We start from the raw sequence: 25,715 nt of genomic DNA, 5'->3' as shown, positions 1-25,715 counted from the left end.
CTGGGTCATATGGTAGCTCTATTTTTACTATTTTAAGGAACCTCCATACTGTTCTCCATAGTGGCTGTATTAATTTACATTCCCACCAACAGTGCAAGAGGGTTCTCTTTTCTCCACACACTCTCCAGCATTTATTGTTTCTAGATTTTTTGATGATGGCCATTCTGACAGGTGTGAGATGATACCTCATTGTAGTTTTGATCTGCATTTCTTTAATGATTAATGATGTTGAGCATTCTTTCATGTGTTTGTTGGAAATCTGTATATCTCCTTTGGAGAAATGTCTATTTAGGTCTTCGGCCCATTTTTGGATTGGGTTGTTTTTTTGTTATTGAGCTACATGAGCTGCTTGTAAATTTTGGAGATTAATCCTTTGTCAGTTGCTTCATTTGCAAATATTTTCTCCCATTCTGAGGGTTGTCTTTTGGTCTTGTTTATGGTTTCCTTTGTTGTGCAAAAGCTTCTAAGTTTCATTAGGTCCCATTTGTTTATTTTTGTTTTTATTTCCATTTCTCTAGGAGGTGGGTCAAAAAGGATCTTGCTGTGATTTATGTCATAGAGTGTTCTGCCTATGTTTTCCTCTAAGAGTTTGATAGTTTCTGGCCTTACATTTAGCTCTTTAATCCATTTTGAGCTTATTTTTGTGTATGGTGTTAGGGAGTGATCTAATCTCATACTTCTACATGTACCTGTCCAGTTCTCCCAGCACCACTTATTGAAGAGGCTGTCTTTTCGCCACTGTATATTCTTTCCTCCTTTATCAAAGATAAGGTGATCATATGTCTGTGGGTTTATCTCTGGGCTTTCTATCCTGTTCCATTGATCTATATTTCTGTTTTTGTGCCAGTACCATACTGTCTTGATTACTGTAGCTTTGTAGTATAGTTTGAAGTCAGGGAGCCTGATTCCTCCAGCTTTGTTTTTCGTTCTCAAGATTGCTGTGGCTATTTGGGGTCTTTTGTGTTTCCATACAAATTGTGAAATTTTTTGTTCTAGTTCTGTGAAAAATGCGAGTGGTAGTTTGATAGGGATTGCATTGAACCTGTAGATTGCTTTGGGTAGTAGAGTCATTTTCACAATGTTGATTCTTCCAATCCAAGAACATGGTATATCTGTCCATCTATTTGTATCACCTTTAATTTCTTTCATCAGTGTCATAATTTTCTGCATGCAGGTCTTTTGTCTCCTTAGGTAGATTTATTCCTAGATATTTTATTCTTTTTGTTGCAATGGTAAATGGGAGATTTTTCGTAAATTTCAGATTTTTCATCATTAATGTATAGGAATGCCAGAGATTTCTGTGCATTAATTTTGTATCCTGCTACTTTACCAAATTCATTGATTACCTCTAGTAGTTTTCTGGTAGCATCCTTAGGACTCTCTATGTAAAGTATCCTGTCATCTGCACACAGTGACAGCTTTACTTCTTCTTTTCTGATTTGGATTCCTTTTATTTCCTTTTCTTCTCTGCTTGCTGTGGCTAAAACTTCCAAAACTATGTTGAATAAGAGTGGTAAGAGTGGGCAACCTTGCCTTGTTCCTGATCTTAGTGGAAATGGTTTCAGTTTTTCACCATTGAAGATGGTGTTGGCTACGGGTTTGTCATATATGGCCTTTATTATGTTGAGGAAAGTTCCCTCTATGCCTGCTTTCTGCAGGGTTTTTATCGTAAATGGGTGTTGAATTTTGTCGAAAGCTTTCTCTGCATCTATTGAGATGATCATATGATTTTTCTCCTTCAATTTGTTAATATGGTGTATCACATTAATTTACTTGCGTATATTGAAGAATCCTTGCTTTCCTGGAATAAACCCCACTTGATCATGTTGTTTGATCCTTTTAATGTGCTGTTGGATTCTGTTTGCTAGTATTTTGTTGAGGATTTTTGCATATATGTTCATCAACGATATTGGCCTGTAGTTTTCTTTCTTTGTGACATCTTTGTCTGGTTTTGGTATCAGGGTGATGGTGGCCTAGTAGAATGAGTTAGGGAGTGTTCCTCCCTCTGCTATATTTTGGAAGAGTTTGAGAAGGACAGGTGTTAGCTCTTCTCTAAATGTTGGATAGAATTCGCCTGCGAAGTTATCTGGTCCTGGGCTTTTGTTTGTTGGAAGATTTTTTTTTTTTTTTTTGCGGTACGCGGGCCTCTCAATGTTGTGGCTTCTCCTGTTGCGGAGCACAGGCTCCGGACGTGCAGACTCAGCAGCCATGGCTCACGGGCCCAGCCGGTCCGCGGCATGTGGGATCTTCCTGGATCGGGGCACGAACCCGTGTCCCCTGCATCGGCAGACGAACTCTCAACCACTGCGCCACCAGGGAAGCCCTTGTTGGAAGATTTTTAATCACAGTTTCAAGTTCACTGCTTGTGATTGGTCTGTTCATATTTTCTATTTCTTCCTGATTCAGTCTGGTAGGTTGTGCATTTCTAAGAATTTGTCCATTTCTTCCAGGTTGTCCATTTTGTTGGCATAGAGTTGCTTGTAGTAATCTCTCTTGATCATTTGTATTGCTGCAGTGTCAGTTGTTATTTCTCCTTTTTCATTTCTAATTCTGTTGATTTGAGTCTTCTCCCTTTTTTTCTTGAGGAGTCTGGCTAATGGTTTATCAATTTTGTTTATCTTCTCAAAGAACCAGCTTTTAGTTTTATTGATCTTTGCTATCGTTTCCTTCATTTCTTTTTCATTTATTTCTCATCTGACTTTTATGATTTCTTTCCTTTTGCTAAATTTGGGGTTTCTTCATTCTTCTTTATCTAATTGCTTTAGGTGCAAGTTAGGTTGTTTATTCGAGATGTTTCCTGTTTCTTAAGGTAGGATTGTATTGCTATATACTTCCCTCTTAGAAGTGCTTATGCTGCATCCCATAGTTGTGGGTCGTCGTGTCTCCACTGTCATTTGTTTCTAGGTATTTTTTGATTTCCTCTGATTTCTTCAGTGCTCACTTCGTTTTTAAGTAGTGTACTGTTTAGCCTCCATGTGTTTGTATTTTTTACAGATCTTTTCCTGTAATTGATATCTAGTCTCATAGCATTGTGGTCGGAAAAGATACTTGATAGAACTTCAATTTTCTTAAATTTACCAAGGCTTGATTTGTGACCCAAGATATGATCTGTCCTGGAGAATGTTCCATGAGCACTTGAGAAAAATGTGTATTCTGTTGTTTTTGGTTGGAATGTCCTATAAATATCAATTAAGTCCATCTTGTTTAATGTATCATTTAAAGCTTGTTTCCTTATTTATTTTCATTTTGGATAATCAGTCCATTGGTGAAAATGGGGTGTTAAAGTCCCCTACTATGAATGTGTTACTGTCGATATCCCCTTTTATGGCTGTTAGTATTTCCCTTATGTATTGAGGTGCTCCTGTGTTGGGTGCATAAATATTTACAATTGTTATATCTTCTTCTTGGATCGATCCCTGGATCATTATGTAGTGTCCTTCTTTGTCTCTTGTAATAGTCTTTATTTTAAAGTCTATTTTGTCTGATATGAGAATTGCTACTCCAGCTTTCTTTTGATTTCCATTTGCACGGAATATCTTTTTCCGTCCCCTCACTTTCAGTCTTTATGTGTCCCTAGGTCTGAAGTGGGTCTCTTCTAGACAGCATATATATGGGTCTTGTTTCTGTATCCATTCAGCCAGTCTGTGTCTTATGGTGGGAGCATTTAATCCATTTACATTTAAGGTAATTATCGATATGTATGTTCCTATTCCCATTTTCTTAATTGTTTTGGGTTCGTTATTGTAGGTCTTTTCCTTCTCTTGTGTTTCTTGCCTAGAGAAGTTCATTTAGCATTTGTTGTAAAGCTGGTTTGGTGGTGCTGAACTCTCTCAGCTTTTGCTTGTCTGTAAAGGTTTTAATTTCTCCATCAAATCTGAATGAGATCCTTGCTGGGTAGAGTCATCTTGGTTGCAGGTTTTTCATCTTCATCACTTTAAATATGTCCTGCCACTCCCTTCTCACTTGTAGAGTTTCTGCTGAAAGATCAGCTGTTAACCTTATGGGGATTCCCTTGTGTGTTTTTTGTTGTTTTTCCCTTCCTGCTTTTAATATGCTTTCTTTGTATTTAATTTTTGACAGTTTGATTAATATGTGTCTTGGCGTATTTCTCCTTGGATTTATCCTGTATGGGACTCTCTGTGCTTCCTGGGCTTGATTAACTATTTCCTTTCCCATATTAGGGAAGTTTTCAACTATAATCTCTTCAATTATTTTCTCAGTCCCTTTCTTTTTCTCTTCTTCTTCTGGGACCCCTGCAATTCGAATGTTGGTGCGTTTAATGTTCCAGAGGTCTCTGAGACTGTCCTCAGTTCTTTTCATTCTTTTTTCTTTATTCTGCTCTGCAGTAGTTATTTCCACTATTTTATCTTCCTGGTCACTTATCCGTTCTTCTGCCTCAGTCTTCTAGTGATCCCTTTTAGAGTATTTTTAATTTCATTTGTTGTGCTGTTCATCATTGCTTGCTTTCTCCTTAGTTCTTCTAGGTCCTTGTTAAATGTTTCTTGCATTGTCTCTATTCTATTTCCAAGATTTTGGATCACCTTTACTATCATTATTCTGAATTCTTTTTCAGGTAGACTGCCTATTTCCTCTTTATTTTTTAGGTCTGGCAGGTTTTTACCTTGCTCCTTCATCTGCTCTGTGTTTTTCTGTCTTCTCATTTTGCTTATCTTCCTGTGTTTGGGGTCTCCTTTTTGCAGGCTGCAGGTTCATAGTTTTCATTGTTTTTGGTGTCTGTCCCCAGTGGCTAAGGTTGGTTCAGTGGGTTGTGTAGGCTTCCTGGGGGAGGGGACTAGTGCCTGTGTTCTGGTGGATGAAGATGGATGTTTTTTTTCTGATGGGCAGGTCCACGTCTGGTGGTGTGTTTTGGGGTGTCTGTGGCCTTACTATGATTTTAGGCAGCCTCTGTGCTAATGGGTGGGGCTGTGTTCCTGTCTTACCAGTTGTTTGGCATAGGGTGTCCAGCACTGTAGCTTGCTGGTCGTTGAGTGAAGCTGGGTCTTGTCATTGAGAAGGAGATCTCTGGGAGAGTTTTGCTATTGGATATTACATGGAACTGGGAGGTCACTTGTGGACCAGTGTCCTGAAGTTGGCTCTCTCACCTCAGAGGCACAGCACTGACTCCTTGCTGGAGCACCAAGAGCGTTTCATCCACATGGCTCAGAATAAAAGGGAGAAAAAGTAGAAAGAAAGAACGAAAGAAAGAGGATAAAATAAAGTAAAGTAAGATAAAAAAAACAAAGTTATTAAAATAAAAAATAATTATTAAGAAAAAAAAATTTCTTTTAAAGTAAAAAAAAAAAACAACAAAAATCGGACAGACAGAACCCCAGGACAAATGGTGAAAGCAAAGCTCTACAGACAAAATCTCACACAGAAGCATACACATACACACTCACAAAAAGAGGAAAAGGGGAAAAATAATATATCTTGTTCTCAGAGTCCACCTCCTCAATTTGGGATGGTTCGTTGTCTATTCAGGTATTCCACAGATGCAGGGTACATCAAGTTGATTGTGGAGCTTTAATCCGCTGCTCCTGAGGCTGCTGGGAGAGATTTCCCTTTCTCTTCTTTGTTCATACAGCTCCCGGGGTTCAGCTTTGGATTTGGCCCCGCTTATACGTGTAGATCGCCGGAGGGCATCTGTTCTTTGCTCAGACAGGAGGGGGTTAAAGGAGCCACTGATTCGGGGGCTCTGGCTCACTCAGGCCGTGGGGGAGGGAGGGGCACGGAGTGCGGGGTGGGCCTGCGGCAGCAGAGGCCAGCGTGACGTTTGCACCAGCCTGAGGCGCGCCGTGCGTTCTCCCAGGGACGTTGTCACTGGATCACAGGACCCTAGCAGTGGCGGGCTGCACAGGGTCCCGGGAGGGGAGGTGTGGATAGTGACCTGTGCTCGCACACAGGCTTCTTGGTGGCAGCAACAGCGGCCTTAGCGTCTCATGCCCGTCTCTGGGGTCTGCGCTGTTAGCCATGGCTTGCGCCCGTCTCTGGAGCTCCTTTAAGCAGCGCTCTTAATCCTCTCTCCTCGTGCACCAGGAAACAAAGAGGGAAGAAAAAGTCTTTTGCCTCTTCAGCAGCTGGAGACTTTTTCCTGTACTCCCTCCCGGCTAGCTGTGGTGCACGAACCCCTTCAGGCTGTGTTCACGCCACCAACCCCAGTCCTCTCCCTGTGATCCGACCGAAGCCCGAGCCTCAGCTCCCAGCCCCCGCCCGCCCCGGCGGGTGAGCAGACAAGACTCTCGGGCTGGTGAGTGCCGGTCGGCACCGATCCTCTGTGCGGCAATCTCTCCGCTTTGCCCTCCGCACCCCTGTTGCTGTGCTCTCCTCCGCGGCTCCGAAGCTTACCCCCTCCGCCACCCGCAGTCTGCGCCCGCGAAGGGACTTCCTAGTGTGTGGTAACCTTTCCTCCTTCACCGCTCCCTTCCACTGGTGCACGTCCCATCCCTATTCTTTTGTCTCTGTTTTTCCTTTTTTCTTTTGCCCTACTCAGGTATGTGGGGAGTTTCTTGCCTTTTGGGAGGTCTGAGGTCTTCTGCCAGCGTTCAGTAGGTGTTCTATAGGAGCAGTTCCACATGTAGATGTATTTCTGATGTGTCGGTGGGGAGGAAGTTGATCTGCGCGTCTTACTCTTCCGCCACCTTCCTCCTCTCCACCTCAACTTTCATTTTACATTTTCCACTTATGGTCATATATATATGAATTTATATATATATATGTATAAATATATTTATTCATATGAAACGTTATAATATTTCTGTTATAATTAAATATTTACAACATTTCTGTCACTTCTCTAGGTATTACGTTTTGCTTTTCATCTTCAGTTTTTCCCCTCCAAACTGAAGCATTTATTGAAGATATACTTTATGACAACTTATTCTATACTATAATATTCCATAATATAGAATATAATACATTTTAACATATAAATAGTATAATCATATCTATTATAATACATAATCATATATTCTAATAATATGTAATATAGAATACAATATTTCCTTTTTTTTTTTTGTCGTTTGCGGGCCTCTCACTGTTGTGGCCTCTCCCGTTGCGGAGCACAGGCTCTGGACACGCAAGCTCAGTGGCCATGGCTCACGGGCCCAGCCCTCCGTGGCCCGTGGGATCTTCCCGGACCGGGGCACGAATCCGTGTCCCCTGCATCTGCAGACGGACTCCCAACCACTGCGCCACCAGGGAAGCCCCAATATTTCTTTTACTTTGGTCTTTCTTAGACAAATAAAGGACAAGGGTTATATGCTCAGTGTCATTTTGTAAACTGTGAATAATTAATGACTAGCAATCCACCCTTTCTCTCATTTTTCTTCATTCATAGTAAGGTAGTAAAATTGGCAGTGGCGAGGAAGGAGTGTGAAGGAGCCACAATAAAGATTGAGAATTGACGTAAGAGGGAAGAGATATGGGGGTATGTGTATATGTATAACTGATTCACTTTGTTATAAAGCAGAGACTAACACACCATTGTAAAGCAATTATACTCCAATAACGATGTTAAAAAAAAGATTGAGAATTGTAGATGGTGTGTATAGATGAAGGAGGTAACAAAAATGTCACAAATACTGGACCTAAAAGCCTGGGAAGAAGTCTCATTTATAGAAATGAGGAAGGCACGTGGTGAATAAGTTTAGAAGGGAAGATGGGCTCACATTTAGAGGTGACAATTAAAAACGTTCATAGAACAGCCATGTGGAGAAGGAACCAACAGTTGGGAATGGGGATTGAAACAGATTCTCCTTTGCAGAAATGAATTTGGGTTCATTCACAAAGAAACCAAAATATTCCACCCATTTATTTAACTTAGTAATCACCCAAATTATGTAAAATGCTGTGCTAGAGACTGTGGAATGTAGAATAAAAAATGTATGTCATGAGGTCCTTACTTTTCAAGAGTGTGAATAATGGGAGTGGATATATGTAAATAAATATAAGGCAGACAAATAAGTGCAAAAGTAGAAGGTTGGTGGAGGGGAAGATTAATTCTGACTGGGGAATTTGCAAACACTTCTTAAAGGAGATAGGATTTAAGCTCAGCCTGCAAGAATGAGTGGGATTTGAAAAGTTGTGGCAAAGGGCATTTCAGGCAGAGGGAAAAACTTTAGCAAAAGCAGGAAGATGGGAGGGAATAGGGCATGTTTTGGACTACCAGTGGAGCTCCATACCTTGTGATAAGTAAGGAGGTGTAATGGAGCGTGAAGTTCAAAAGAAAGCCATGCACCAGTTTATGATTTTTGAAAGCCGAACTAGGGAATTATGAAATGCAATCACCAAAGTTTTCTAGCCAAGGAGTAACATGATCTTTGAGAAATTAACTCTTGGCTTTGTTTAAAACTACCTCAGTTGAAGTTAGGAAGTCCTAAAATGTTCAGTTAAGAGAAAAATATGTGCATGAACTAAAGCATTAGGCAAAGGCGTGAATCAGAGCTAAGGAAAGAAACTTAGAGAATGTCTGTATTTAACATCAAAGGGAAAAATAGAGTTAAAAGTAGGAGACTCTACTTTTTATAGATGCAAATTTTAGCCTTAGACTACAACTGTCTCTCTGTAGATAGACATGAATATCCTTAAAGTCATGTAGAAAATGTGCATCGATTAATTGAAATGTGCATCACCTAGAAAATGTGCATCAATTAATTTCCTAAATTTTTGGACACTGTTTCATCAGAATTATTTTTTCGTAATATTCTTTTGGCCTTATAGATGATATTTTCATCACACACATCTGTGTGCATATACATCATAAGAGTTTATTTCTGTTTGTAAAAACTGAGATAGCCACAAGCACGTAAATAATAATAGTTTTTTTTTTATTATTGGTTCATTTAGTAAACAGAAACAAGATGTAAGTGGCAGTGTGCAAGACGTTAATTATTTGCATGTTTATTGTTTTCAGAAGCCCCGAAGTTGATGGTAATTCAGAGTGAGCTCTTGGTTGCCCTTGGGGATACAACAGTTATGGAATGTAAAACGTCTGGTGTTCCTCCACCTCAGGTTAAATGGTTCAAAGGTACATTTCTTAAGTATGTTCATGTCTGGTTCATTTAGTATTGTTTTCTCTTTTAGATAAAGATAATTTGTTAAAAATTTGTTTTGGTGTGTGAGTTAGCAGCTCCATAAAATGTGCTTATGGTCTCACTAGAGACGATAGTTCAAAATTCTGCACTCTGAATTTCAGCATTTGACATCTGGTGTGGATTATAGGACTGTGAAAATCAAAGCAGGAAAACTTCGCCTATGCTAATCCAGCTGAACGTTCTCTTTATTAGTTTAGGATTGTTTCCTGTAGAAAATTGTCCAAGAATACTCAGTTAATGTTTAAAATAGCTTCACTTATTTCAGTTCACTTTGCTTAGGCTCTCACAATTAGGAAGTTTTCTAGATTCTCCAGGACGCTTTCTATAAAGAGCTCAAATAAAGACATACCTCGAAAATTACAGCTGAATGACATTTGACTGAAAGACAAACGTATTTTATGGTCAACTTCATCATGCATGGTAGCTGTTTATATCAAGTATAGAAATTATCTGCCTCTATTTGTGATATAAAGCTTCTACCTCTGTGATTCTGTAATAAAATAACAGTAATGTGCTGCTTGTCCTTGGTGAGAATGCCCTTGGGTCCTGGTCTCCGCTCAAATGCTGACAGTAGATATCTGTCTAAAATGTCCTGCTTCTGTTTTTCTCTTAGTTTTTCCAATCTATGAGAAAGAAAAATCCCCATAAACAGCCTAAGAGGGAGGTTGCTAGGATTATTGAGATGCTGTTTGCAAAATACTCTTTAATCTTCAGATGAAAAATGCTAAATAGTACAAAGCACTATTGTTATGATTCTGTTTGTTAAATCACAGACATTTCCATAGCAACAGGTTGATGTCATAATTACAAAATTGTGAATTCACCTCAGGTTCAAACTCTTAGGGAACACGAGGTGAAAAGGAAAGGCTTTATGTAGAAAACAAATACTTTTCAATAATACAAATCAAAAAAAGGGAGGGAAACTAGGAGATAACGTCATTTTCATAGTTTTCCATGTTAAATGATTTAGTCTTCATGTTTTCTCTGAAAAGAAGGCATTTCTCGATTTGCTTCTTAATTAGGTTTCGGTCAACAACAACTAATTTTCCTTATTTGAAAAACTTAAATCTTTAACTTACAAATGAAGTAGATAAAAGTTTCAAACTTACATCTTAATTAAATAAATGCAGAAAAATATCAATCAGTAGTTTATGTTAATAATAAAAAAAATCTTTAAAGTAATGGAACCTGCTGATTTCTCTGCCTGTAAATAGCTGAGTCACAGAGAGAAAGTCTTTTATTCTCCCAAGTAGGTGCTACTCTCCTGAGTAGTCTGTATGTCAGCTTTGGTCCCACAAATGGCTTTTGGGAGGTGAATGAGGAGTTAGGGAGCTCTGCAGCCACCACGTGGAAGATTCTAGAATTGACTGCCCAGTAGTTTCTTTTCTCAACCAGAGACATTGGAGTTCAGTGCGCCTAGTAAATCATATCCCATTTCTCTGTTCGAGTTATGCACCAACAGAGCTAGCATGTGGGCGTTAAGCACTGACAAATCATGTTGGAGGACCTGCTTCAATTGATGTTCATCTCCAATATGCAGAGCTGCCCTGAACCCCAGTATCACTTCTTCTCCCAGTCCCAGGCAGGCAATTTATTCCATAAGCAGAATCTGGATCATAAAGAGAAAAGCCAGGGGACAAACTCTACTACATGCAAACTGGCTCCAAAAAGAAAGGGACCAGGAGGCAGCTGGACCTTTCTTTACCACCTCTGCTGGGGATGAGACAGCATCAAGGTTAGGAAGGTCCTACCTTATGGAAACCACAGGGGGAAAGAATAGTTCTTTCCCTAACCATAAGAATAACTTTTTGTTCATAGCTTTTTTTTCAGGCAGTTCTTATTGAATAAAGTAGGTGGTCATTTGTTTATTTTTTATTTATGGTAAGAACACATGAGCTCTACCCTCTTAACAAATTTTTAAGCATACAGTACACTATTGTTACCTCTAGGTAGTGTTGTACAGCAAATCTCTAGAACTTACTCATCTTGTATGATTGAAACTTTATGCCTGTTGAACAGCAGCTCCCCATTTCCCCTGTCCTGCAGCCTTTGGCAACCATCATTCATTAATAAATTGTATTTCATTCAGACCATTTGAGAAAAGGAATTTCGTCCATACAAATGCCCCCCAAAATTTTAGATTTTAGAAAGGAGCAACGTAAAGTGGGTTCAGAGAAGAATCAGGGACACTATTAAAATGCCGTATAAAGAATATTTCTGGTAAAATAGTAAATTGAATTTGTTTCTTTAGATCTGTTGTTGCTAAAGTGTAGTTGGGAATCCCTGGAGGTTCCCCACAATTCTTTTCAGGGAATCCATGAGATCAAAATTATTTTCCTGATGATACTAAGATGTTATTTGGCTTTTTCACACTCATCTCAGCTACATGGTATGTGATATCCAATAAAGTGAATACAGAAGCAAAAATGAACACTCAGCTCTCTTCTATTAAGCTAGACATTCTAGAGATTTGCAAAAATGTGAAACAATGCCACTTTTCTCACTAAGTTTCTCTTGTTCAGGGAAATTTTTTTTATATAAAATACATTTATGTTAAAATGTCATGAGTTATTAGAAAATAAATACTTACGTTTTAAAATTTTTCAGTTTCCTTTCTAAAATGCGAAGTACAAATAAATATAATCCACATAAAAATTCCTTAAAGTCCCCAATAATTTTTAAGAGTATAAAAAGGTCTTGAGACAAACATTTTTGAGAACCACTAAAGAACCTTCAACAATTTAAAGGGTCTTATGTCAGGGATAATGATCTCTCTGTTAGTCTTTGCATCCACAGAGGCCAGAATTGAATTTAAACTAAAGCAGAAAGAATCCTCCTTAATGGTAATGATTGTTCAATCCTAGAATAGATTGTCAGCAAAGTTTATATATTTTACTATGTGTGTAAACATTCTTCTAATCTTATCTAATATTAAAAGTATATACTTCCTCAGTCATTTTCATCTCAAAGTTCTGTATTTCTCTATGGCTTCTCAATAATTTGATTACTAATTGTTCAGTAGAAATCAAGAGAGATGACCAAAATGTGATCAAAATGCAAACTTGATATAGCCAGTGTTTTCCAATTTATATTTTGTTTCATTACTGCTATTCCTTAAACACTTTTATTTAAAAAAAAAAAAGCTACTAGCAAAAAGTAGCTTTTTAGTCTTTATTTCATCCTGTATGTGCTCTGACATATACAGAAGAAGTTAAAGGAGAAGTAAAATCCAAAAATCTAAATGCATTTTAGTCCAAACATTTTAATGCTTGATGAACAGCTTGGTCACATTGCATCCTCTCCTAGAGGGAGGAAAGTTTATGTCAACATCATCTGCTTTTAGTTATGAAAGTTTCCCAGAGGCACATAGACAAGCCTTTAGTTGCTTCTCTCATTCTCGCGTGGTATCCAGTAGCAAGCTTAAAAGGATGATTGGGGTTTTAAATGTTGGAATGCTGAAAAATACTTTATTTTTGGCACTGACAGTTGCTAATGTAATTTTTTTGTTTTTAAATTTATGGCTCCTTTGACCTCTTCTCCTCCCCAAATTATAAAAACAAAAGGAGAATTGTTTGTTGCTCTGAGTCTGTGGTGGATGCTTTATGTAGTGTCCTAGAGAATTACTAGCTCTGGCGCTTTAGCCTGTTAAAAGCCAAGGGAGTTACTTCCACAGTCCTTAGTCCCAGGGCACATGGCTAAGCTAGTATATGGCATTTTGGAGAGTACCTCTTCAGACTTGACATCTGGGCATGCTGTGAGACCCGAAGGCAATGGCCCTTAAACCTCCTGGAATTTTTTAGGATCCCCACCAAGAGTTTGACATCACCCTTTACAAAAACAAACAAAAAAGATATGGACACTAAGCTGCCACTTAAACATCAGTACTAGGTAATTTTTTATGATATTTGTCATCCTGGTGAAATTCATTCTTCAATGAGGGGAAACCTTGGAGGAAGGGAAGCCTAAGGAAAGGCTAACCCAACTTAGAGATTTGTTGAGGCATTGCCTGCCTTCAAATAGAAATGGTTCTCAGGAGATCTGAGGCATTCCGGGGCAGGTAACCCAGAAATAACTCATCTTTCTTGGGTCATTCTACCCTCATACCGAGGTCAAATTCGATATCAGGTTCCATCCTCCACTCATTTATCCCCTGCCTGCTTCTTCCAAAAAAACCTCTAACTCCAACTTAAAGAACTTTGATGCCTAATACAGGTTTAGTAGAGGTATCCTGGGAGATTTATATAACAGTACTCCTCTCTGGCCATTGTCAAGAGTTCCTCATCCATTCTTTCTCTTCTCTCAGCAAGCTCTTCCCTACCCTCTCTAGCCAGCTGTGGTTCCTACTTCCCGAGCCATCCTTAGAATCCTCTCAGGCAGCTCATACCTTTCACAAGACAAAATCTGACTGAGAACATTCAGCAAACCAGAAACCTGGTCATTAGCCAGACTAAGAACACCCATAGTCTCCGGAGCATTTCCTGGGTAATTGAAATTCATCCTACCACAAAGATGGTAGAAACCTCATTTCAACCTTCATCTTCCCATTCCCTTCTTACCTAACACAGCCACAGTGACAGCTGCCACTCCTTCCCAGTCCCCCAACATAGCTTCAAAGAGTTTGTTCTCATTTAGGTACATATATGGTAGGAAATATTTGTACATAATTCATTTAGGACCTGATTTTTGACTCTAGATTAGCCTGTGGAATTATACAGACTAATAAGTCAGCTCATTACCAAGAAACACTTCATTCTTTCATTGCATAAACATTGTTTAAGTGTCTGCACTGTGCAAGACACTTGTATTTAAAAACTTTACAATCGTTTTCTTCAGAAGTTGTGCAATCAAACCAATAGCAAACTATGTAAACATCTAACTGTTTAACGTTCTCCGCTTTGTTTTGACTTAGGGGATCTTGAGTTGAGGCCCTCACCATTTCTCATCATTGACCCTCTCCTGGGACTTTTGAAGATTCAAGAAACTCAAGATCTGGATGCTGGTGATTATACGTGTGTTGCTGTCAATGATGCCGGAAGAGCAACTGGCAAGATAACTCTGGATGTTGGCTGTAAGCATCCCGTCTCTGATAGACAAGTTTGTATTGAAATTGACCTGGTATTTTTTGACACTAATAACTTTGAAGCAGTTGGTGGAAATATTTGTTAGATTGGCAAAATTAGAGTTAGCATTTCAGATTATTAATATAATAATGGTAGTTAGCATGTACCAAGTTTTTTTCTATTTACCATGCACTGTGCTAAGAACTTGTATATGCATTATATCATTAAACCCTCATAACAATCTTAAGAGGAAGATACTATAATTTTCTCTGTTATATAGGTAAGGAAACGGAAGCTTAAAAAGGCTAAGCTACTTGACCAGGTTCAAGAGCTATGGAGGGACAGAGCCTAGATATTTGAATCTAGGTTGTTTGATTTCAGAAACTGTAGGCTTCACTGGTCTATCATCTGTTGCCAAACATTTTCCTATCAGGAGTCATCCATTTGGACACCAAATTCCTAAGTATTAACATCTGGAGGCCAAAACTTAGACTTTGGCCCTAGACCATAATTTGGAGATGTTGATGACAGCAAGGTAGCAGATTGTTATCTTACTTTTTTTAAAAAATTCACTAGCAATGACTCCTCTATGTATAAAACAAAATACAAACTACAAATAAATGTCAATCACAGTGTGAATGATACAGCATGTGCATGACAACTTTAGTCGGATTACTCAAGAAGTTTGGCCCTCCCTCCTTCATCTCTCCATCTCATGTTTCTTGAAAAATAAAATTACACAGTTTGGTAACACATGAAATAAAACAGAGCTTGTTTCATGTGGAAAAGAACCTGGCAGCTTAATTTTAACAGATAAGTCAAATGTTTGCATCACTTAAATTTATAAAATATGACATTTCATTAAATTGTATTTTCATTTATGCATGATGATTTTCATTCCAAAGCTGTTTTTTTTAAACAAAAGTTAAGAACTATAAAGAAAATGCATTTTTTATTTAGAATAAAGTTAACACATAACATTTTAGTTCTACTATCTTTGCTCTTTAAATGAAAATCATGACCCTCTAAGCTTCGTATTTTATTTCATATAAACGAAAAGTTTTTTCCAGCTGGGATCTTTTATGATCCCCATGCCCCTAGGCTGTCTGGTGAACACTCTGCATTCTTGGTGATTATGCCCTTGGGGTAGAATCACCAAAGCTGAAAATGGCCACAAAGACCACTGTAGAATCTGTCTAGGGCACAGCAAGATGTGTTTGAACCATGACTAAACTCTGTGGTTATTAAGAGAAGTGCCTTGGAAATGAGATTGGAATCTCTGGGTGGAGGGTCTCTGAGTTTACCAGCAGAGTATGAAATATAAGAAATGCTTTTAGAAATATAAGGCCCAAATGAAGAGGGTGATTAGATACAGAATTCTTGTTTTCAAGAAATATACAAAGTTTCACTTCTCAACATTTTCTAGTTTTGCTTCTCTCTCTTTCCTGCACAGATATTTTCTGTTCACCCAATGTTCTTGTAGGGTTGTCTAGCTCTAGAAGGAAGAGTGAAATAGCCCAGCAAAAAGGGAATGACACCCTCAACCCCTCCAAGATTGTGGAAAATCTAAACATCTTACATGTTTCTTTGCTTACTTACTGTCTTCTTGAAAATCTTTTTAGCTTCTGAACGTTCCAGGTTCTCTCTTCGGATTAGTGACGAACCATATAAGGGTTAGGTCTGTCTGTGCTGGAGTGACTTGGAGTAGATAGGACACATCCTAACAAAAGTTTTATATTTATCCCTTATTCCTTGAACTGAATTTTGTTTTATCTCCACTCATATTCAAGATCTTCACTCTCAATGACCCTTTCTAAAACAATGGCTTCCTTAACTTTTATTCCAGTAATTGTCCTGATGGAACTACTAACATAAACTCTATTGTTTGCTTACTGTAACCTTGATCATTGTTAAAAGTTGCCAAATAACTTAATATTAACGTCAGTACCATTCATGTTTCTGCTATGCCTTAACTATTTCCTTATTCACCATTAGAATTCTGATCATTGTGGCTTACAAAGTTTGACTAGACCTTTTCTGTCCACATAAAACTATTGTTACGTATCCTAGCAGATAGAGGATGTAACTGCCAAGCACCGTGCAAATCACAGTCACAGTGATAGTTGTGATTATTGCTATTAGGTTTAAAAGCAAACAAACAAAACAAGTTTTCCCTAGAATTTATATAGTGTTTAAGAGAATGAGCTCTAGAAAGGGACTGGGTTTTCTACCTGATTTTAACAGTACCTACCTGATAGGTTGGTTGTAAAGATGAAATGAGGTGTTATCGTCTATGTGCATTCAGCATGTCAGCGGTTACTGCTTTTCCTCCAAAGCTGCTTCATGGACGTGTATCAAATAGGTGAATAGTAACTTTACAAACTGAATGGTCACTTTGATTCTTTGAGTCTTGAAAAATAATATAGAAATGCATATATAATAGTGGTATAGCGTTTAAGATTAAGCATTGTGCTTTTAATACGATAGTCACTGTTTCAACTTGATTTTTTTTAAAAAAAGCGCTTGAGACAATTTAAGTCCTACTATTAGTGGTGCATCAAATTATTCATTTGAGTTCCAAAACTACTGGGCATAAATTTAAGTAGATTATGACTTAAGAAGAAAAACTTGCTTTTCTCCATATCACGTAAATAGTTAGACTTTCAGTTTGTTTTTGTGGGCCTATTATTTCACATAAACAATACTAGATCAAAAAATAATCATAAAAAGATCATTTGATGTTATTCATGAGTTCTGGCTTCTTGTAGTGAGTCTCCGTTATGGACATTTCAGGTCAGTGTTCAGGGAATGTTACCAATGCTTTTCATCCTTTTTTAAAAGGGTGTCAATTGGAAGAGAAGAAGATTGGCTACATCAAACAAAAAGTTGGCCTGGCAGTGACTTTATTTGCAGCATTCCACACCACAGAGGGTGATGTTTTAGACTTAGACTGTGGTCTCATGTTTTGTGGTTTGGTAGAACCAAAGCAGTATGTTCAGCCATTTTAGGAAAGAAAATCTCAGTTTGACTAATCTAATGCAAGAGTCGCCATGGTGGGGATAGATTTAATTATCACTAAAGGAACTAGAATAATTTTATAGAATAGGTGTCAGAGCAAGATGGTCAATCTGTTTGTAACTTTTATACTTTCAAAATAATGTGTGCACACAGCCATATCCACCTGTAAGTGACAACAGAGCTGTACCATGCTTTAACCCTGTGCAGTCCTCAAAGTGCTTGCACACAAATATTTAGGGGATCACAGAAGATCCAGCATAATAAATCCAACAGACTGTATGCAGAAGCCAAAATTGAAACTAACATTAGATACATTAAACTCCAGAACTATGATTTAATAAATTAACTATATAATATTTATGATCATTGATAGTTTATAGTTGGGTGATTACTACACGTTAAATGATTAATAATGATTCTCTCTTTTAACAGCGTGAGATGGGATATGTTATCGCCCTTTTGTTCATGGGGAAATTTAAACTGGGGTAGGTAAAATAATTTTCCAAGGTTATAGACTAAGAAATAGTGGAGCTGCGATTTGAAACCACCTGGTGGGCTGTACCTTCCCTAAGCTACTTCTCTAAGCAGCTCCTCTGTACAAGTTCCATATTTTGTACTATAATCACTTCTGCTTCCTTTCCCACTGGTTTTGTTAATCTGTTTACCATCCACCCAATGTTAATTCACTTGGAGTCCGAATTGGCCACACTCAGGAGTCGGAAATACTTAAAAGGCTTCTTGGCTTGAGGAGGAGCTGCTTCATTTTGATGTTTGCTTGTCATTGATGCTGTCCTGGCTGCTTACCTAGTGCCTGGTACTCTCATTTGCCTTGTTTTCTGGTACCAGTACATTTATTCCCTGACCTTGTGCTTGTCTCATGCCTGACACTCTTCCCAAAGCTTCTTCACCACTGGTGACTTCTCTCATCTTAAGTGAGTTTTATGGGCACAACTTGAGCTTCACTTACCCTTTTTTTTTTGCGGTACGCGGGCCTCTCACTGTTGTGGCCTCTCCTGTTGTGGAGCACAGGCTCCGGACGCGCAGGCTCAGCAGCCATGGCTCACGGGCCCAGCTGCTCCGCGGCATGTGGGATCTTCCCGGACCGGGACATGAACCTGTGTGCCCCGCATCAGAAGGCGGACTGTCAACCACTGCACCACCAGGGAAGCCCTAACCTTTTTATTTTTTAAATAGATCTTTACTGGAGTATAATTGCTTCACAATACTGTGTTAGTTTCTGTTGTACAACAAAGTGAATCAGCCGTATGCGTACATATGTCCCCATTTTCCCTCCCTCTTTAGCCTCCCTCCCATCCTCCCTATCCCACTCCTCTAGGTCATTGCAAAGCACCCAGCTGATCTCCCTCCCTGTGCTATGCTGCTGCTTCCCACTAGCTAACTATTTTACATTCGGTAGTGTATATATCTCGATGCTACTCTCACTTTGCCCCAGCTTCCCCCTCCCACCCCATGTCCACAGTCCATTCTCTATGTCTGCATCTTTATTCCTGCCCTGCAACTAGATTGATCAGTACCATTTTTTTTAAGATTCCATATATATATCTATATATTAGCATATGGTATTTGTATTTCTCTTTCTGACTTCACTCTGTATGACAGACTCTAGGTCTAACAACCTCACTACAAATAACTCAATTTTGTTTCTTTTTATGGCTGAGTACTATTTTGTTGTATATATGTGCCACATCTTCTTTATCCATTTATCTGTTGATGGACATTTAGGTTGGTTCCATGTCCTGGCCATTGTAAATAGAGCTGCAATGAACATTGTGGTGCATGTCTCTTTTTGAATTATGGTTTTCTCAAGGTATATGCCCAATAGTGGTATTGCTGGGTCATATGGTAATCCTATTCTTAGTTTTTTAAGGAACTTCCATACTGTTTTCCATAGTGGTTGTATCAATTTACATTCCCACCAACAGCGCAGGAGGGTTCCCTTTTCACCACACCCTTTCCAGCATTTATTGTTTCTCAATGTTTTCATAATGGCCATTCTGACCAGCATGAGGTGATACCTCATTGTAGTTTTCATTTGCGTTTCTCTAATAATTAGTGATGTGGAGCATCTTTTCATGTGCCTCTTGGCCATCTGTATGTCTTCCTTGGTGAAATGTCTACTTAGGTCTTCCGCCCATTTTTTAACTGGATGGTTTGTTTTTTTGATATTGAGCTCCATGAGCTGTTTGTAAATTTTGGAGATTAATCATTTGTCTGTTGTTGCATTTGTAAATATTTTTTCCCATTCTAAGAGTCATCTTTTTGTCTTGTTTCTGGTTTCCTCTGCTGTGCAAAAGCTTTTAAGTTTAATTAAATCCCACTTGTTTATTTTTGTTTTTATTTCCGTTACTCTAGGAGGTGGGTCAAAAAAGATCTTACTGTGGTTTATGTCAAAGAGTATTTTTCCTCTGTTTTCCTCTAAGAGTTTTATAGTGTCTGGTCTTACATTTAACTCTGATCCATTTGGAGTTTATTTTTGTGTATGGTGTTAAGAAGTGTTGTAATTTCATTCTTTTACATGTAGCTGTCCAGTTTTCCCAGCACCCCTCACTGAAGAGGCTGTCTTTTCTCCGTTGTATGTTTTTGTCTCCTTTGTTGTAAATTAGGTGCCCATATGTGTGTGGGTTTATCTCTGGGCATTCTATCTTGTCTGATAGATCTATCAGGTGCAAGATATTGATCTATATTTCTGTTTTTGTGCCAGTACCATACTGTCTTGATTACTGTAGCTTTGTGGTATAGTTTGAAGTCAGGAAGCCTGATTCCTCCAACTCCATTTTTCTTTCTCAAGATTGCTGTGGCTATTTGGGGTCTTTTGTGTTTCCATACGAATTGTAAAAATTTTTGTTCTAATTCTGTGAAGAATGCCATTGGTAGTTTGATAGGGATTGCACGGAATCTGTAGATTGCTTTGGGTAGTAGAGTCATTTTTACAATATTGATTCTTCCAATCCGAGACCATGGTATATCTCTCCATCTGTTGGTATCATCTTTAATTTCTTTCATCAGTGTCTTATAGTTTTCTGCATAAAGGTCCTTTGTCTCCCTAGGTAGATTTATTCCTAGGTATTTTTTTCTTTTTGTTGCAGTGGTAAATGGGAGTGTTTCCTTAATTTCTCTTTCAGATTTTTCATCATTAATGTACAGTAATGCAAGAGATTTCTGTGCATTAATTTTGTATCCTGCAACTTTACCAAATTCATTGATTAGCTCTAGCAGTTTTCTGGTGGCATCTTTAGGATTCTTTATGTGTAGTATCATGTCATCTGCAAACAGTGACAGTTTTACTTCTTCTTTTCCAATTTGTATTCCTTTAATTTCTTTTTCTTCTCTGATTGCTGTGGCTATGGCTTCCACAACTATGTTGAATAAAAGTGGCAAGAGTGGACATCCTTGTCTTGTTCCTGATCTTAGTGGAAATGCTTTCAGTTTTTCACCATTGAGTATGATGCTTACTGTGAGTTTGTCATATATGGCCTTTATTATGTTGCAGTGGGTTCCCTGTATGCCCATTTTCTGGAGAGTTTTTATCATAAATGAGTGCTGAATTTTGTCAAAAGCTTTTTCTGCATCTATTGAGATGATCATATGGTTTTTATTCCTTAATTTGTTAATGTGGTATATCACATTGATTGATTTGTATATATTGAAGAATCCTTGCATCCCTGGGATAAATCCCACTTGATCATGGTGTGTGATCCTTTTAATGTGTTGTTGGATTCTGGTTGGTAGTATTTTGTTCAGGATTTTTGTATCCATTTTCATCAGTGATATTGGTCGACAGTTTTCTTTTTTTGTGATATCTTTTTCTGGTTTTGATATCAGGGTGATGGTGGCTTCGCAGAATGAATTTGGGAGTGTTTCTCTCTCTGCAATTTTTTGGAAGAGTTTGAGAAGGATCAGTGTTAGCTCTTCTCTGAGTGCTTGGTACAATTCACCTGTGAAGCCATCTGGTCCTGGTCCCTTGTTTGTTGGAAGATTTTTAATTATGGTTTCAATTTCATTAGTTGTGACAGGTATGTTTATATTTTCTAATTCTTCATGGTTCAGTCTTGGAAAAATTGTACCTTTCCAAGAATTTGTCCATTTCTTCGTGGTTGTCCATTTTATTGGCATATAGTTGTTCGTAGTAGTCTCTTATAATCTTTTGTATTTCTGTGGTGTGAGTTGTGATTTCTCATTTTTCATTTCTAATTTTATTGATTTGCATCCTCTCCGTTTTTTTCTTGATGAGTCTGGCTAAGAGTTTACCAATTTTGTTTATCTTCTCAAACAAACCCCTTTTAGTTTTATTGATCTTTGCTATTGTTTTCTTAGTTTCTATTTCATTTATTTCTGCTCTGATTTTTATGAGTTCTTTCCTTCTACTGACTTTGGGTTTTCTTTGTTCTTCTTTCTGTAGTTTTAAGTATAGGGTTATATTGTTTATTTGAGGTTTTTCTTGTTTCTTGAGGTGAGACTAAATTGCTGTCAGCTTCTCTCTTAGAACTGCTTTTGCTGCGTCCCATAGTTTTTGGGTCATCATGTTTTTATTGTCATTTGTTTCTATGTATTTTTTTAATTTCTTCTTTGATTTCTTCAGTGATCTCTTGGTTATTTAGTAATGTACTGTTTAGCCTCCAGGTATTTATGGTTTTTACAGTTTTTTTCCTGTAATCGGTTTCCATCTCATAGCATTGTGGTCAGAAAAGATGCTTGATATGATTTCAATTTTCTTAAATTTACCAATGCTTGATTTTTGACCCAAGATGTGATCCTGGAGAAGATGTGTTCTGGCTGCACTTGAGAAGAAAGCGTATTCTGCCACTTTTGCGTGGAACATTCTATAAATATCAATTAAACCTATCTGGTCTATTGTGTCATTTAAAGCTTGTGTTTCCTTATTTATTTTCTGTTTGGATGATCTGTCCATTGGTGTAAGTGGGGTATTAAAGTCCCATACTATTATTGTGTTACTGTCGATTTCTCCTTTCATGGTTATTAGCATTTACCTTATGTATTGAGGTGCTCCTATGTTGGGTGCATAAACATTTATAGTTGTTATATCTTCTTGGATTGATTCTTGATCATTATGTAGTGTCCCTCCTTATCTCTTAAAACAGTCTTTATTTTAAAGTCTATTTTATCTGATATGAGAATTGCTACTCCAGCTTTCTTTTGATTTCCATTTGCATGGAATATCTTTTTCCATCCCCTCGCTTTCAGTCTGTACGTGTCCCTAGGTCTGAAGTGGGTCTCTAGCAGACAGCATATATATAGGTCTTTTTTTGTATGCATTCTGCCAGTGTGTGTCTTTTGGTTGGGACATTTAATCCATTTACATTCAAGGTTATTATCAATATGTATGTTCCTATTACCATTTTCTTAATTGTTTGGGGTTTGTTTTTGTGGGTCTTTTTCTTCTCTTGTGTTTCCCGCCTGGAGAAGTTTCTTTAGCATTTGTCGTAAACCTGGTTTGGTGGTGCTGAATTCTCTTAGCTTTCGCTTGTCTGAAAAGCTTTTGATTTCTCCATTGAATCGGAATGAGATCCTTGCTGGGGAGAGTAATCTTGGTTGTAGGTTTTTCTCTTTCATCACTTTACGTATATCCTTCCACTGCCTTCTGCAGAGTTTCTGCTGAAAAATCAGCTGATAACCTTATGGGGATTCCTTTGTATGTTATTTTTTGTTTTTTCCCTTGCTGTTTTTAATATTTTTTCTTTGATTTAATTTTTATTAGTTTGATTACTATGTGTCTCGATGTGTTTTTCCTAGGGTTTATCTTGTATGGGACTCTCTGTGCTTCTTGGACTGGGGTGACTATTTCCTTTCCCGTGTTAGGGAAGTTTTCAACTGTAATCTCTTCAAATATTTTCTCACACCCTTTCTTTTTCTCTTCTTCTTCTGGGACCCCTATAATTCGAATGTTGGTGCATTTAGTGTCGTCCCAGAGGTCTCCAAGGTTGTCTTCAGTTCTTTTCATTCTTTTTGCTTTATTCTACTCCTCGGCAGTTATTTCAGCCATCTTGTCTTCAGCTCACTTATTCGTTCTTCTGCCTCAGTTATTCTGTTATCGATTCCTTCCAGTGTTTTTTTCATTTCAGTTATTGTGTTGTTCATCTCTGTTTGTTTGTTCATTAGTTCTTCTAGATCTTTGTTAAACATTTCTTGTATTTTCTCAGTCTGTGCCTTCATTCTATTTCTGAGATTCTGTTACATCTTTACTATCATTACTCTGAATTCTTTTTCAGTTAGATTGCCTATTTCCTCTTCATTTATTTGGTCTTGTAGGTTTTTACCTTGCTCCTTCAGCTGTGACATATTTTTTGCCATCTCATGTTTTTTTTGTTTGTTTGGTTTTTTTTTAAATGGGTGGGATTGTGTTCCTGTCTTACTGGTTGTTTGGCCTGAGGCTTCCAACACTGGAGTTTGTAGGCTGTTGGGTAGAGCTGGTTCTTGGTGCTGAGATGAGAACCTCTGTGAGACCTCACTCCAATGAATATTCCCTAGGGTCTGAGGGAATACCCCTATTCTCTGTTAGTCCAGTGGTTCAGACTCGGAGTTCACACTGCAGGAGCTTCAGCCCAACCCCTGGCTCGTGAACCAACATCTCACAAGCTGCATGGGGTGGCAAAAAAAAAAAAAAAAAAAAAAGAAATAAAAAAAGAGAGAACAATAACAAAGTGAAAAATAAAATTAGGCTAGTAAATAACAGATATGTTAGAAAGAATATAAAAATCTAGATGAATCAACAAGTGGAAGGTACATCAGTACCACAATAGTGAAAAAGAGGAGGGAAAGGGAAAAAAAAAAAAGAAAGAAAGAAAGAAAAAAAGGGGGGTAAAGGCCTTGGCTGTGGAGGGCGGGACCTAAGCAAGGGTGAGGTTTGGGCGGTGGGCAGCGCCTATGCTTAGGACCCACAGGGCTGGAATAGGCCCTGGGGGCTGTCAGGGGCTGGGGCTTAGGCTCAAGGAACAGAAGTGGCCCAGGCCTGCCCCCCATCCCCGGTCTCAGAGGGTGGGGAACCTCACCTGGGAGCCCAGCAGGCTTCCTGGACTCAAGTGGGCGGGGCAAATGCCCTCCTCTCTTCTCCTGCTCCTCCCGGAGGGCCCCTCCCACCTGCCTCTCCTGATCTCCCCAGCCTCAGGGGTGCCAATCCTGTCTGGCCTCTACTTCTTCCCCCCCCCTCAGTCCCCCCACGTCCTATTGGTTCACTTGGGGGTTCCTCCCATCTCCTTAGGTGTCAGGGTCCTTCACCAGCCACCGGCAGGCACCCTAGTTGTGGGGAGATGCTAACTCGATGTCTTTCCACACGCCATCTTGACTCTGCCCCCTATCCTTTTTAAATCTAGTTGTTCTTGGCTTTCTTACATCTGAACATTCTCATTTTGTCTCCATTTTCACTGATGGCCATGTTCTTTATGTCAATAAGCTTGGTTTCCTCCCCAGTACTTGAACAATCCCAGACTTCTGCATATCTTTTTGCTCTTCTGGAATTTATTTTCTGTCTAATCTCCATATTCACCTGTTCACACTCTGAGCCTAACATATTCTGGGATTTTTATACCTCTCTGTTTCAGACAAGCAGCTGGCTCTGGAATAAATGACTAGTATCACTCCAGAGAAAAATAACTAGGCCTTACACACGTAAGATAAGCACAGAGTCAGCTGCTTTCTAAACTGTTTTTTAAATATGTTTATTTTACCTATTATTTTTTATTAGTCAAATTCCCATATATATGTAAGAGAAATCTAAACACAGGTACATAACTTCTTTTTAAAAACATATTGCTCAGCTATAGTATTTAACTTAATTTTATGTAGTTTCAAAAAACAAACAATTACACTTCTGAAATTGCCATGTTTCTTCAAAACCGCAAGTTCAAATGTACTGGATCAATGTTGTTATCATCATATACACTTAATGCACACACACACACGTGCAAGGTTATAGTTGAAGTGTTTTAATATTGATTCAATCATTCACAAATATCTAGCAGCCGTGTATAATACACAAAGTACCATGTTAGTTGCTATAAAAGGTAAAAATGTGGTTACAAATATAAATTCTCTGGGAGAAGTCAAACATATAGTCTAGTAAGAGGCTGAATCTAGCCATTGCAGTGAGAGTGGTGTAGAGTGAGTTCTGTGAAAGCTCAGAGAGGGAAGAAATCATATCCATTTAGGATGGTAAGAGATGGCATTGAGGAAGGGCCTTTTGAACTGCCTTCAAGAATTGTCAGTATTTCAGTAGCCAGAGATCAACAGCAGACATCACATTTGAAAGGGGTGGTGGTAACACAGTTGCTGATTTCGGAAAGGTCCATCCTTGACTGGAGACGAGTAAGTTCTGATTGTCCAGAGAATAAGATTTGTATGGAGAAATAATCGAAAATGTGGCTGTAAAGTTAAAGGAGGTCGTTTGGCCCAAGCTAATAAAGCACTAATGCTACTTGGGAGACAGCTGTACATCCAAGGCCCAGAATTCCTGTTGAGAAGGAGAGAAGTGATCTCTACACCCATTCTTACTAGTCTGATGACCAGCTTG

At 38.5% G+C, this 25,715-nt stretch overlaps 1 protein-coding gene across 1 annotated transcript in view; it reads left to right on the top strand.

The window, feature by feature from the left end:
* Positions 1-25,715, top strand: part of HMCN1 (hemicentin 1) — a 526,172-nt gene that overhangs the window by 228,895 nt on the left and 271,562 nt on the right. The window contains exons 14-15 of the mRNA XM_060131555.1: positions 8,912-9,025; positions 14,002-14,160. Of these exons, the coding sequence (XP_059987538.1) occupies positions 8,912-9,025; positions 14,002-14,160 (273 nt within the window). The remainder of the gene's footprint in view (positions 1-8,911; positions 9,026-14,001; positions 14,161-25,715) is intronic.

The sequence above is a fragment of the Lagenorhynchus albirostris genome, chromosome 2 (assembly GCF_949774975.1).
Source record: "Lagenorhynchus albirostris chromosome 2, mLagAlb1.1, whole genome shotgun sequence".
Lineage (NCBI taxonomy): Eukaryota > Metazoa > Chordata > Mammalia > Artiodactyla > Delphinidae > Lagenorhynchus > Lagenorhynchus albirostris.
Note: the sequence above shows the minus strand (reverse complement) of the source record. Positions and strands in the feature narration are given on the sequence as shown.